Source organism: Aphis gossypii, chromosome X (assembly GCF_020184175.1).
Source record: "Aphis gossypii isolate Hap1 chromosome X, ASM2018417v2, whole genome shotgun sequence".
NCBI classification, from domain to species: Eukaryota; Metazoa; Arthropoda; class Insecta; order Hemiptera; family Aphididae; genus Aphis; species Aphis gossypii.
In genome coordinates, this window is record NC_065533.1 from 42,428,993 (window position 1) to 42,443,053 (window position 14,061).

The following is a 14,061-nucleotide window of genomic DNA, read 5'->3' on the forward strand; positions in this document are numbered from 1 at the left end:
ATCATTTAATTTATTATTTATTTTACAAGAAACTGTAGATTATTTTAAAACAAAATTTTTGAATATAATTTGAGAACCGTTAATTATTTTAATGAAGGATGTTCTGTCGATATAAATAATTGGTAAATTAGCAGCTAAATAGATTTAATAAATAAAAATGATTATTGACTTAAATTAAATAAATTTTCTATTTAAAAACATTGTCCTAGTCAGGCATAATTTCTGGTAGTGATATTTTATTTGCTTTAAAAAGTATACAACAAACCATATTTTAATATTTTTTATCAATCCCTGTAAAAAATTATAATTAACATTATATTATATAATATAAAACCAGAAATTTATATTTTATTAAAATAGGTATTTAGTATTTAAGCTTGCATAACACGATTATTTTAAACAACATAACTGTAACAATAATTATTAATTATTATCTTATAGGATAATAAATGTAGTTAAACATATTAATATATTTACATACTTCCTTACTATTGTGGGCAAGGCGATAAAATATATTGTTAAATATGTAGTGTATAAAATTCTAAGTACCCACTTACGACATGGTTGCTTATTAGTTTTTCTTGGTGAAATTGTTTTGGATAATGTAACATAAAATATAAATCGTTTCATCGAGTAAATATTGTCACATAAAGATCTTTGTTTTATATCCCTGGCTTATTAGACATTTTAAGTTGACACAATATTTTATAAAGTCCAATATTCATAAGCCCATATAATGTGAACACAAAACTTTACTAGTTTCTCACCAACCAATTACCATTTTTTTTTATGTGAATAAAAAAAAATTCACCAACGTCTGTAGGGGAGAATAATTATGTGTATCGGTTTTGTATGTATAATATCACGTTATGTTCCGTATTCGCAATGTTTCGCTTTTTATGGTAGGTATATGTGAATATTAAGCAATTTATTTTAAACTTTAAGGTATATGCAATTTTAAAATTAATTTGTTATTTAAACTGATCAATTGTAGAATCCGCATATTTTGAAATATTCTATTGCTAAAATATAAATATCTTAAAATATGCGTTATCTATAAAGTATAGGTATTGATTTTATGTTATGATATTTTATATAAAAATTTCAAATTCCTTTTTTTTTTTTTTTAATTGTCTATAATAATAGCATACGTGATCAAATAGCTATATTTGGGCAGAGTACCTAATTAATTTAAAATAAAATTGATTACTAATATTTAATTTATTTATTTATTAGGATTACTATTACTATAATACTTATTATTATTTATTATTATAAAACTGAAATTGTAGATCGTTATATTATATTCATTATACTTTCATATTTGTATTAAACAAAACTGAATTACAACACAGACCACGTGTTTGGTAGGTTTTGACATGTTTTAATTTACTTATTTTATGAGTTATGATGGATTCTTTTTATTATTTACTATGTCATCTGCAATTTTGAAGTCGGTGATAAACTATTTATACAGTTTTCCTAATGTCCAAAGTTACGGTGTTTATACTACCTATTCATTAATTGTTTTCTCAAGTCTTCATTTTATTTACATGCATCAATGCATGTCATTTTAATAATCATTTATTTGCCGTTATCTTTTCTATGAATGATACAACTTTCCAAGATATATTTATACTAAGAATCCCTGACTTGATTTATAATCTACCATGCTACCTACTATTGAAGTCCCAATTATTAAACATGATATTTTATATAAATTATATTTTCTCGAAAAACTAAGACTTAACATACATTTAAAAATTTAAACCTGTACTGAAATCTATTGTTACATTCATACATTACTCCTTTATTATGTTAATACGTCGAAATTATTCATGTAAAAATTGTAAATTTTTAATAAATAATAAATAATATATAAAATTAATCCGATACCAATTTTTGTTATTTAACCATAAAAATTATCTATATTATTTTAATACCTTTTTATTTTTAGTAAATTAATTTCTAAGCAAACCAAAAATTAGAATGAATAAACAATCAATTTAGTTAAATAAATATAAAAAAAAATCAACTAAAAATTATTTATTGAAAATTATTTTAGGATCTATAATATTTTTATGAAATATATACAAGTTAAATATAGGTATTTTTGACCAATTTTATTATTCGTATTTCTAAAACCTTTTTATAATAAATTGAAGCTTCGACGGTTTTTTATTCATGCTAATTAATCAAATATTTTTTATGACAGAAAAAAATTCAAATGTGTCAGTTAAATTTGTAGATTTTGTCACACTTTTTTATTCAGTTAAACTCCTTTATTAAAATAAATGTTTCGTTCTTAATTTGGCTTTTATAAGAAAATATAAAAAAATATTTCTTCATTTAATTTTAGTATCATTAAAAGAAAATGCATTGATGTAACTTATTACTTAAGCTTCATTAAAAATATTTTATTTATTTTTTTGTCGATTTTGAATATTAAATAATAATCACAAATAGAGACACTGAAAATATGACAAACTCTTTATAAATTAATTGAAGATATATTTTAGTATTATCAAACATTCCTAAAATAATCATAAAAATAATAAATTTAATTATATATATAAGTAAGAACTCTAAATTTTGAATAGATCCGACGTATCCAATTTTATTGATTTGCATACCAAAAGTTAGAAACAAATGTTTTTTGTAGACGTAGCATATGAAATATTAACATATCATATAAACACGAGATCGATTGACTTACTTATTAATAATAATTACTACTCTATGGTTATACTTATCATATTATTTTCGATAGAGAATTCCAAAAAACTTTCATATTGCCTAGTAATTATGTATAATTGAAGGTATTTTTAACACGCGTTATTAGAAAATAATAACTCTGACTCTATTCAGACCACCGTCACATTATTTATCAATATAAATTAATGCAAATTATATAGCATCACTTAACCATTTAGTCAAATGTATTATTTCATACGTGTATTTGTTAATAATGTATTATGCAAATCCTATGTAAATAAATATCTATAATTCATTCCTAATGGACAGCATTATCGATAGGGTGTATTTAACAAAACAAAAATAAATAAGTAAATAATGGAATTCGTTAGAATTTAAAAATATATCTATGTAATTAAATTCAAACCTGGTATTGACATAATTTAGTTACGCCATGTCTAACAAACAGGGAAAATTGTATAAGAGAATATTGCAAACATTTCACCAGCAGGTGTCTTATAACTATAATAAGGATTTTAAATTTTTTATGAAACATATTATTTAGTAATTTCCAATCATGTACAATTTATTATTGATGTATTAAACTGATAGCAGTCAAGCGATAATAAATTCATAATGAAAATGAATAAATATTAGATTATAATTTTATAACAAATTACTAATTTTATGTATTTTTTTGAAACGTACCTTCTCATTATAAGTTCTTTAATATCATTAACATTTTTGAATACTGAAAAATAATATATTTTTCTTATGGTTACATCATATTATTACATAAAGATAATATAAATAGATAAATGGGCAGCTCGTTTGAATTTAAATTTAGATGTAATTTAATTTTTAAAACAATTATACACCTTACAGTTTACTGTAAAATAGATAATCCTTTCATTAAAAAAAAAAGTATATACATCGTCACATTACAATATGACACTCCTAAAATGGTATAAAAATCTATGTATTTTATCACATAGTATTTAAGTAAAAGTTCATCAGGATTTAAATAAATGTATTATCACGTGGCAGGTAACAATTAAAACCTTGTCTACCCCTAATACAATATAACAGCGGGGAATATGAGAGGATTTGAATACAAATAATATTGGACGAGACGCTTAGTTAAAAAGAGTATAATTTAACGTATATTGAAATCACATTTATACATAAAATATAATATATTTTACTTTACTAATTAACTGGTAACAACACACGGAGGAAACCGTAGTATTATATATATATATAACTATAATTTATTATTAAAACTGTTATTAAATAATCAAAATATATAATAATATACTGTGTTACTCCGTGATAAAACAGAATCAACACAGGTTAAAAAAAATATATGTAATAAAATATAGTACAACAAAAAATCGCTAATGATCGTATGTTAAAATCAATTACTTGGGTTTATTTCATTGTATAACTCCGAAAATCAATTTTTCCCAGTGAATGATAATATTTTATTACATTGATTTTGTATTTATATTTAATTGACATTTATATATTGAGTGCTACAAGATACTTAGACGGTCTTAGAAGAGGTAATATACGGTAATATTATGCAATGATTTTTTTTATAGAGACGTCGTATACAAAAACAAATTGTTATTATTGTTTTACTCGATCGAATAAAACCAAAAGTATATAAAGACGACGACAATCTAATAGGCAGTAATCTGTATTGACGTTACGGAAAAAGGTGAAATAATCGGCTTACACACTTATTCCCATTTATTTAAAGCCGGCTTTGTACATGTCCTTACATATCCCGCATCAACTTTCTATTATTTCTGGCGATAAGCTTGTATACACGATCACGATCGCATGTTACCTTTATAAAAATATAACAAAGTATAGTGAAATCTACTGAAACATCTATTTCGTTTACTTTGTCTCGAAAAAAAAATTACCGAACGTCGCCACGTGTGAAGTGTATACATAACAATATTAATTTTATGGGCAAAAAGACGTTTAGACTAAGCTAGTAATGGCCCACTATACATTTTTTTCTACGGTCAAGGTTTCAATTGTTATGTGACGATCTATTTTTTACTTAACATAATCAAATTGTTCTGTGGAGTTCATAGAAACAATTTTAAACACAACTTTGGCTGGAAACATTACTTGGACTTTGAATTCCAAATAAACTGAGCGCCTATAACGTCGTAGTTGCATTTACCGCACACAAGAAACGATATTATTTTTTGATTGTTATTACGATATTAAAATATGTAATAAGGTCGTAAAAACGATATTATATTTTTTTATTGAATCAAATCATATTATAATTTATTATAGTTGTTATCATCATTATTATTATTCAATAGATACATTTTACTTACTGCCTTATATCATTATCATTATAATTGTTGTTTACCGTGAATCGGCAGCTTCACGTGTCGCGTTTGGTTACTCGTATTATATTGTTCGTTTTAATATTAAAACCGCTGTTATTATATTATTTACGTACTCTCATAGGCATTATTGTTTTAGGAGTTATTTACATATAATGGGAATAAACATTGCCGTTGATCACCCAAAACATATTATAGTCAAATAGATAGTTACAATGTACACAATACATCAAACAGAACTATAGACAAGATCAATACAAATAAAATTATTAAGTACCTGAATATTATGTTGGATGTATTGAATCCTATTATATGCTTCAAAGTTAAATAATTTAAATTAATTTTTAAGTTCTATTTTTTTTCAATGTTAATCAGGTATTAAGGCCAAAGTGAACTTTATCCATAACTTTTCAAAAGTTTTGCATTCTAAACCACGTGTTAACAAGGGTTAAGCATTAAATTAAAAATTCTAAAATAACGTAAAGTATACACTCATAAATATTTTGATCTAAATATTGTGTAAATAATTACATTTTTTCTTTTTTAGGTATTTTAATTACGAGAGAATTAATTTCGTTAGTGAAATACTTTACTTATCTTGCATATTTGATAACTTTTGGAATTCCCCATTCTTTATACATTTTATTTTTTTTTCTACCCAAGTTTAATAATAGTAATAATAGTAATATTAATTTGAACTACGTAATACCGTATTGTTATTATTATTCATGATAAAAGTCTATCGAAGTATACTATTAAATTTCAAATCCATTTATAAAATGTAATGAATGCAACTACGATGTTATGATGGAGACGGCCAAACAAAAAAACACATTTAAATATTAGCTTTTATTATAATATACCCATTACCCATGTTTCAAATTATTATTTAAATTTTAAATGTATTTTTGTTCAACTATTTAATTTTGAGCAAAGCTATAATAATTAATTTTTATTTATCTAAAAATGTAATTTATCAAGTGTAATTTTTAATTTTACCCTGTATGGAGTTGAAAAAAATAAATAATTTTTTATTACACATAGTAAACAATTTAAAAATAAAAATATAAGAATAAATGATCATTTTTTTTTATAATTTAGAAGGTAATACAGTAGAAATTAAAAGTTAAATTTTATAAAACAGTTGTGAGGATGGTTATTTAGTATGAATCTATATATTGGATAATAAAGAGAACATAGGTAAATGTAGCACAGATTATAATGCTGTGGAGTGATGTGTAAAGTTTCTTGGGTTATAGAATAAGAAATTAATTCATATTATAAGATTAGCACCAAATGTAGACAAACGTGAGAGAATAGATTGAAACGGTTTGGTCATGTTGGGAAGAAGTTTGTATCATATATTTTAATATTGAGTTTTTTAAATTTACCCTTTGATAAGAACTGTCCATATTAGCAATAGTAAATATCAACTTGTAATACTTCTATAATTTTTTTAATACAATATTTACGTGTATATATTTAATATTTTTAGATTCATTAACTTATATGTATTAAATTAATTAAATATTTTAAGAAAAAAAGTTTAATTACATTACAACCTAACTAATAGTATATATATAGATATACATGTAATATATATTACATATTATAATTGTAATTTTTTTTTGTATATATATATAGCAAATTGTGATATGGTTGAAAGATGGTGTGCCTCGTCAGTCCAGCTCATCAACACCACCCACTTATACGCTGAACGTGGATTCCGTGCAAAAAGATGATCAAGGCATGTACCAGTGTGTGGTTACTAACAAGCTTAATAATGAAATGGCACATTCGTTCGCTGAACTCAGGCTAAGTGGTGAGTAAAAACACATAAGTAACCGATTACTATATATAATATTTTAGACATATCGGAAATTGTAATTAAAATTTTAACTAGTATCAATAACTATTATTGAACATTTAAATTCAATTTTGATTTCGTCTCATATATTTTAAAATGTCAAAAAATATCATCATTTATGATCATATAAAGATGATAGTAGGTACCTATTGAAATATAAAATCTGAGTAAATATTTTAACTTGTTTTTAACACCATTCCGGTTAGAAGTTCATATAGATTTGCACATTACATAAAATATACACTTAATTCACGCTTCCTTAACAAAGTTTTAAACTTATAAAAAATATACTTATTATATTATACTTATATATCGACATATAACGTGGTTCAGTACTTTTATTTAATCAAATTGTTTCCGCTTCCTAATATATAACAAACAATAATCTTTATAAAAAATGTTAATAAAATTCAGACATTAAATCGATTAGCAAAAATCCACTAACTTTCGCTTAATCATAAAATAATTCAATCAAACCTCACTAACTAAACTTATTTTCTTTTGCACTAACTCCAATAATTTAAGAAACTGTTATCAATATGTGGGTTCTAGAACCTTACTCGTATTATTTCCAAATTAACTTTTTATGCGTCACCATTTGCTTTCCTACTATAATAGTAGTATACCTATGATATTTTATTCCGCAAGTCTAAATTCATTGTTACTGAAATTACTTATTTCTAAAAATCTGCATTATTTAAAATATATCTAAATACATAAAATAATATTAAAATACTTATAATATACTTCATGCTTGATGATCTGATAATACATACAATATAATATGAGTATATAATACTGTTGTTAAAACTACAACAGACCAGGCTAGTTTTGTCACTCTCGAATTGTTCGGTCGACTGCAAACCACGATATGTTGTAGTTAAAATAAAGATTCATGTATAGTTTTTGTCATTGTCGACAAAATACACTCACTGCAGAACCGTAATTGACTGAACCTCTTCTTAGTATGCATTATTCGAGATCTTTTTAAGTTTAACACATCCTATGGAGTATACCCCGTGAAAGTACGCACGCCGCAAATGGAATAATATCTAGTGTTCATTATCGATTATAATGTACTTTATAATCATAACCACTAATACTTGATATTTTCATGTTACCAAACCAAATTATAATAGATATGTATGGTGTGTTATTACTTAATAAATTAAGTAATATTAAGTTAATATAGCTCGGTTAGGTTTGTTCGCTTTCCAATCCGAAAAACGACGGCAATACTGACAGATGCATTTTGAGTAACAATACGTTTACGTTTCGTAGACATTTGGCACTTCAAAATCCGTTTCTATTCAACGACGAATATTATTAATTTTATGTATTCTGATACTGCTCACATATTCATATAATGGTTTGTTGTCCATCTGAATTTTTCAATGACTATTTACCTGAAAACCCCATCGAACAATATTAAGTATGTTTATTTCATTTATTATACAAACTATAAAGACAAGATCGTCGTAATTGCTGATGAATTAATGCTATTATACGTATACGTTTTATTAGTCAGAAATATTATCGGTAAATCGTTTTTTTTATTATTTGGTTTTGTATCGGTAGTATACCGTTGCTCGTATATACTTTGAATTCGATTGAAGTACACTTTTCAAATTATTTCGCTCTAAATCTCAGGAAACCATTTCTAAAAATAAAAAACTATCCAGTGCAGTTTTTTTTATAGTTTACACTCAAAATCGTCGGTTATAACCTTTATATTATAAATTTATAATATTGGGGTTAGGTTACTATTAATAGTAAATCAGCTAACGTAATATATTACCGTTACCCAATGCATACCCATGGTGAACTTTTATAGCTAATTTATCCAATACAGTTATATACTTAGAAATATATCGTAGCTATACCATATATTATATACTATCATATACATATATAAATTATTTATTTAATTTAATACAAGTACATACACGTTTTACACAAAAACCAGTATCGGATTTTTGGTAACAAATTGCATTTTTTCGAGTCCTGTGTTTCTGGGTATGGTTTTGTATGTCATAGGTAGTTTTGGTTCACATTTTCACACTTTTAAATTTTACCGTGAATAATATTTGTATGAAATAAATGCATTGCACGATACCTTCATATAGGTTAATTCGTATTTTAAGTATAATGCAAAATGTTTACTCTCACGTGACTGTATTAAATAATATTATGTTCTGTACTTCTGTGCTCCATTAGAAATCGATCCAATTTATTATTTTCTTTAAATACAAACTCAATAACACTTGTTTATTGTATACATGAAACGAGTTCCAGATAACTAGAAAATTTTCCAGTTTGTTTTTTCACAAAAGAAATTGTTTATATGTTATACGGTATTACTTATAGAGTTAAATAAATTACTTAAGTATAAATATAAAATAAATATTTAATAAAATGTGCATAATAGTATTGGCACATAGACCGTCCTGTTTCAAAATCAATTTTTTATGTAATGGCGTAATATTATTCAAAACGCAGTTCCTTACAAAATTATGAGGTAAATTTAGCTTCAACTATCCAAAGAGTGGCCTACTTGACAAATTGTTTTTGTTTAAAACTCTGATTCCCCGAGGATCTAATTAAAATATCTAATTTGATACTAGAAATCAAATCACGCTCAATGGCCTATGATTGAATCATTTAAAAGTGAAGACAGACATTAAAAAAATACATATAAATGCCCAATTATATTGAAATAAATTTATCCCTCCACTTTGAATCTTAAAGTAAGCTTTTATAGTACTGTAGAGACTATTAAAGTGGTCTATAAGAACATTGTACTTATAATACTGTGCCAACGCATATATTAAACATGACGAGCTATGCATGTATTATGTATAAACTAGATTTTACTTAACTTAAGTTATTGCGGTCACTGAATATAATATAACTGGATGAAGATTAAGGATTTCGAAAATACAAAATCTAGTTAAAAATTTAGGTTTAAGAAGTATAATATACAGATTAATTATTTTTGATCATTGATTTTTTTTCTCTTTCTTTATTATATTTGTTATAATCTTTCTTTTACAATATCATCAATTTTTTTTTTCGATTGCCGTAATCATTGTATAGTTATTTGATAATAAATGTTTTTTTTTTTATCTTATTGTCTTCTATTTCCCATGTTGTTATTAATAACAATCACACGTCAAAATACCACTTCTTGGCCCTAGCTTTCAATCATAATCAATAATCATTATAATTTTTTTAATTTCCGTTTTCGCGTACATTTATATTTTGTCCCCGTTCACCAAGAAATAGTTCAAGCTGGCCGACTTCTGAAATTTTCCCGTTGTAGCTCCCTAGAGTATCCGTGAAACGATATTTGTTATCTGTCAAAGGTCAGATGTGTTTCTTCTTCTACTCGCCGCAGAAGCGCTAATGGGTCTAGCCTGCTACTATGCCTCATGGGTATACGAAACGATGAAAACAAACATGTATACTGCTGGTGTGGTGATAGAAACATAGACATTTGGTAGGCAGTGTGATTGACGCGTCTGTAGTTTTCGATTTAGTAGCCGATTACTAAATTACGAAAATCGCGTTATAAAAGCTTTGACCGTTATTCCTAACAGTATTTTTCGTCTACAGCTTAAGAATCGTACTGTTAATAACATCGTTAAATCTTTCTGAAATTTATAAGTGTACAATGAGTATATAATATATGGTGTACATAGCACACCTAGCACGCCAACGGTTAGATTAGGTTAGCACATAGTGGTTTAGCCGCAGCGGTAGAACCACTCAAAAAAATTCAAATTTTTTGATCTTAAATGCAACCGCCTGATACGCGTTCACACATACGCGGCTCAACCGTCATGTGTGGCTCCGGCCTTAAAATTGAAATTGATTTTTTATTTGCTATCAACATCTGGAGACCATATTCAAATATTATATAGTCCCATACATAATCATATATTTCTTTTGATGTGTATACTGGTCGAAAAAAATTGGTAAATCAAGTTTTTTAAAACCTTTTATACTATTCGTTTTCAATATTGCAAAATCATATTGATAAAATCAACTAACAGAAATATTTCTAACTTCAAGTTAAGAATAATACGTATAGTATTTCGATGTATTCTTGAAAAGTTTAATTTAATTATTAATAATATTTCCAAAGAAACTAGTACTTATGTCATCGACCGTTTTATTTTTTAGCCCAACATTGTACGATCAACAATAATTCAAAATTAGAATCGTTGCTGTGAAATATGATTATATTCACAATTTTTTCCTTATAAAAACCTTGATTAGTTCGTTAGGTTTTCGACCTTACAGTTTCAAGTTCACAGAATTCCTGAATCCCGCGGGACGAATAGTTAGAGCATCAAAACGACGATAACATCTTATTATGGATAACCAGTAGTATGATGATGACAACAGGCAATATTACGAGATAAATCTCAGAAAATCACAAACGAGATAACTCCTTTCTTGGCATGACACAATTTACAATCAATTTTGACGACATGACTTTATTATAATATTATACGTCTGATTTACATATCATCAATCGTTATTTTGTAGATGGTCATGGATCGAGCATGTATAGTGAAAATAAGTACTGATTATATAATAAATTATTATAATCAATAGCATATATAATATAATTTTTAAACTATAGTTAAATATTTATGATCTTATTGTTGAATGATAAGCTTATAAATTATTTTATATAAGAATGTTAAATGAACATTTATTTCGATCGAATACGAGTAAGATATAAAATTAAATATTATACAGTTTATCTCTAAACAATTTTTGCGTTAATTAATAATTACATAATAATTTTTCCGTTTTACACAAAAAAAATGTATAATTTACCAACTTTTAAAAGTCTCATATCATATAACTTTTTTAGTAGGTATATATTTTTATAATACATTTACCCATTCTCAATTTTTTCCACTTTATGTTAACTGTATATTTAAGAGCTTTTTTGGTTATCTTAATTGCATATTTCAAAAAATGTTTGTGTAATATGTCATGAGGCTTACCATAATATAAATAATTATATTAATTTAATTCACGGGTAAGAGGCAAGTTTTTACTACGCATACCATGATTAAATCAGAAAAAACACAAATAAATCAAATTGCAGTAAAGATTTTTCTTCTAAATTTTTAATTATATTATTTTATTATTATGGTTATTAAATGATATTTCAAATGGTTACTATTTTATAGAATTAACTTAATGTATTTTATCTATCGTACTAACTAAACCAACATTACAATAATATTTATTGAAACATATTTGAATTTTTTATAAAAAAGAAAAAAATACTTATGTGTTATATTGATGACGAGAACCAAATAAATTTTACAACTAGTCAATTTTATATTTCATCAGTTTTTCTTGTTACACTCTACAATTTATTAATTCGTCTATTCATACATTCAATTAATAGGACTATGCGTTATGTTATCTATGTCACGATAAAACAACTTAAAGTATGCAACAAAAACCAATATGAACATTAAAATAAGAACTTTGTCTGTCCAACACAAGCATGTTTTTTTTTCAAGCAATATCGATACGTCAATCCAAATACATATTACAATATTATATGTGGTATTTATTAGATCGTCATTGCGGTAGAACGTTGCAGTTAATCGTAATACATTCATAAATCACTTTTTTATTTGTTAAGGGTTATTGTCTATCAATAATATTATACATAACAGTATACAAGTAATACACTAAAATTGTACTCAAACGCAATTGTATTTAAAATAAATCATTGCTCCAGAAAATAGTAATTTGAATTTATAATTTTTCTTTTTATTCTAACTATATTCTGTTATTGTGCAGATATATCAATGTGATTAATGTATCATAATTCATAATATATTGTACACACTTTACAATTTGTAATAAATTATAGTTATATTTTTATTATAATCTATAACATCAGTGTTTCACACTTCAAACATTTTAATCACCAAAGTAAACAGTGCAGTACTACATTCAGATTCATAATAATGTCTTCTTTCACATTAAACAGTGTTCTTTTTCTTTTAATTTGTTTTTTAACTCTTACATCATCGATTTTCTCATTTCAACAACCAATATTATTGAAATACTCACTGTTTCATACAAGCAATACAATATTAAACATAATATTTAATTAAGTAATCACCGAATTATACAATATTAATTTTCATTCGTATCATAATATATTATATCGTTTACAATTTATAATAAATATGAAAAAGTACTAATTTCCTGACCTGAGTTACACGTTATTTCAAATAAAACAAAATTGTTAACAAAATAATACTTGGATCCTCATGCACTGAAATTTAAACTGTATTATTTAAGTAGGTAGTTTAATATTAAAATATAGTGAATGGTTACTATTACGCTGTCGTGGTCAGGACCATCAAGTCGACCTTTATTATAATATATGTGCTTATATGAATATATATATAATATATGCATTATATTCGCGCATATACCTTTATAATAATAATCGTCTCGCAACAGGAAACAGTCTCGTCGAGTTTTGTTCACTGGGACTACTATGGATATGGTATGCATGTACTGTATCATTATATTCAATATAGTAGCTGCAGGGTTGAGGTACATTGGTGTTCTGTCCGGAAACGCTCGCAGGATTTACGTGTATTCCTTAAAGCGGATATTTGAAAATAATATCAGAACCCCTTTTTGACCACCACTGAATAGCGATGATACATTATTTATGAATATCATTATTACCGTGATACGTATTCGTTATGTCTTAAATAAGTGCATACGCATAAATACATAGGTACACACATGCATACATGTATTATTACATTATTTTGTATAAGTACACACAATCGAATACCAATGATTTTCACCACCTACAGCAGCGCATTATTATATTATTATTTATAATGGATAATATGGGGTAAGGATACCCCCCCCCCCAGTTACGGCTTTACTCGTTATACATTATTGTTTGATAATGCATTATACGCCAAGTGGGTATAATGTATCCAAAGTAATTTGTTAAAATAATAACATCTATCAAAATATGCATAATATATAAATCAACTCAAGTTAGAGTTGTTCCGAATGTATAACATTACTTTGCGTCCTATACAT

General features: G+C 25.5%; 1 protein-coding gene across 1 annotated transcript in view; it reads left to right on the forward strand.

Moving 5' to 3' along the window:
* The window catches only part of LOC114129343 (cell adhesion molecule Dscam2-like), a 264,488-nt gene that overhangs the window by 181,568 nt on the left and 68,859 nt on the right, over positions 1-14,061 (forward strand). The window contains 1 exon segment of the mRNA XM_050205218.1: positions 6,717-6,894. Coding sequence (XP_050061175.1) covers positions 6,717-6,894 — 178 coding nt within the window.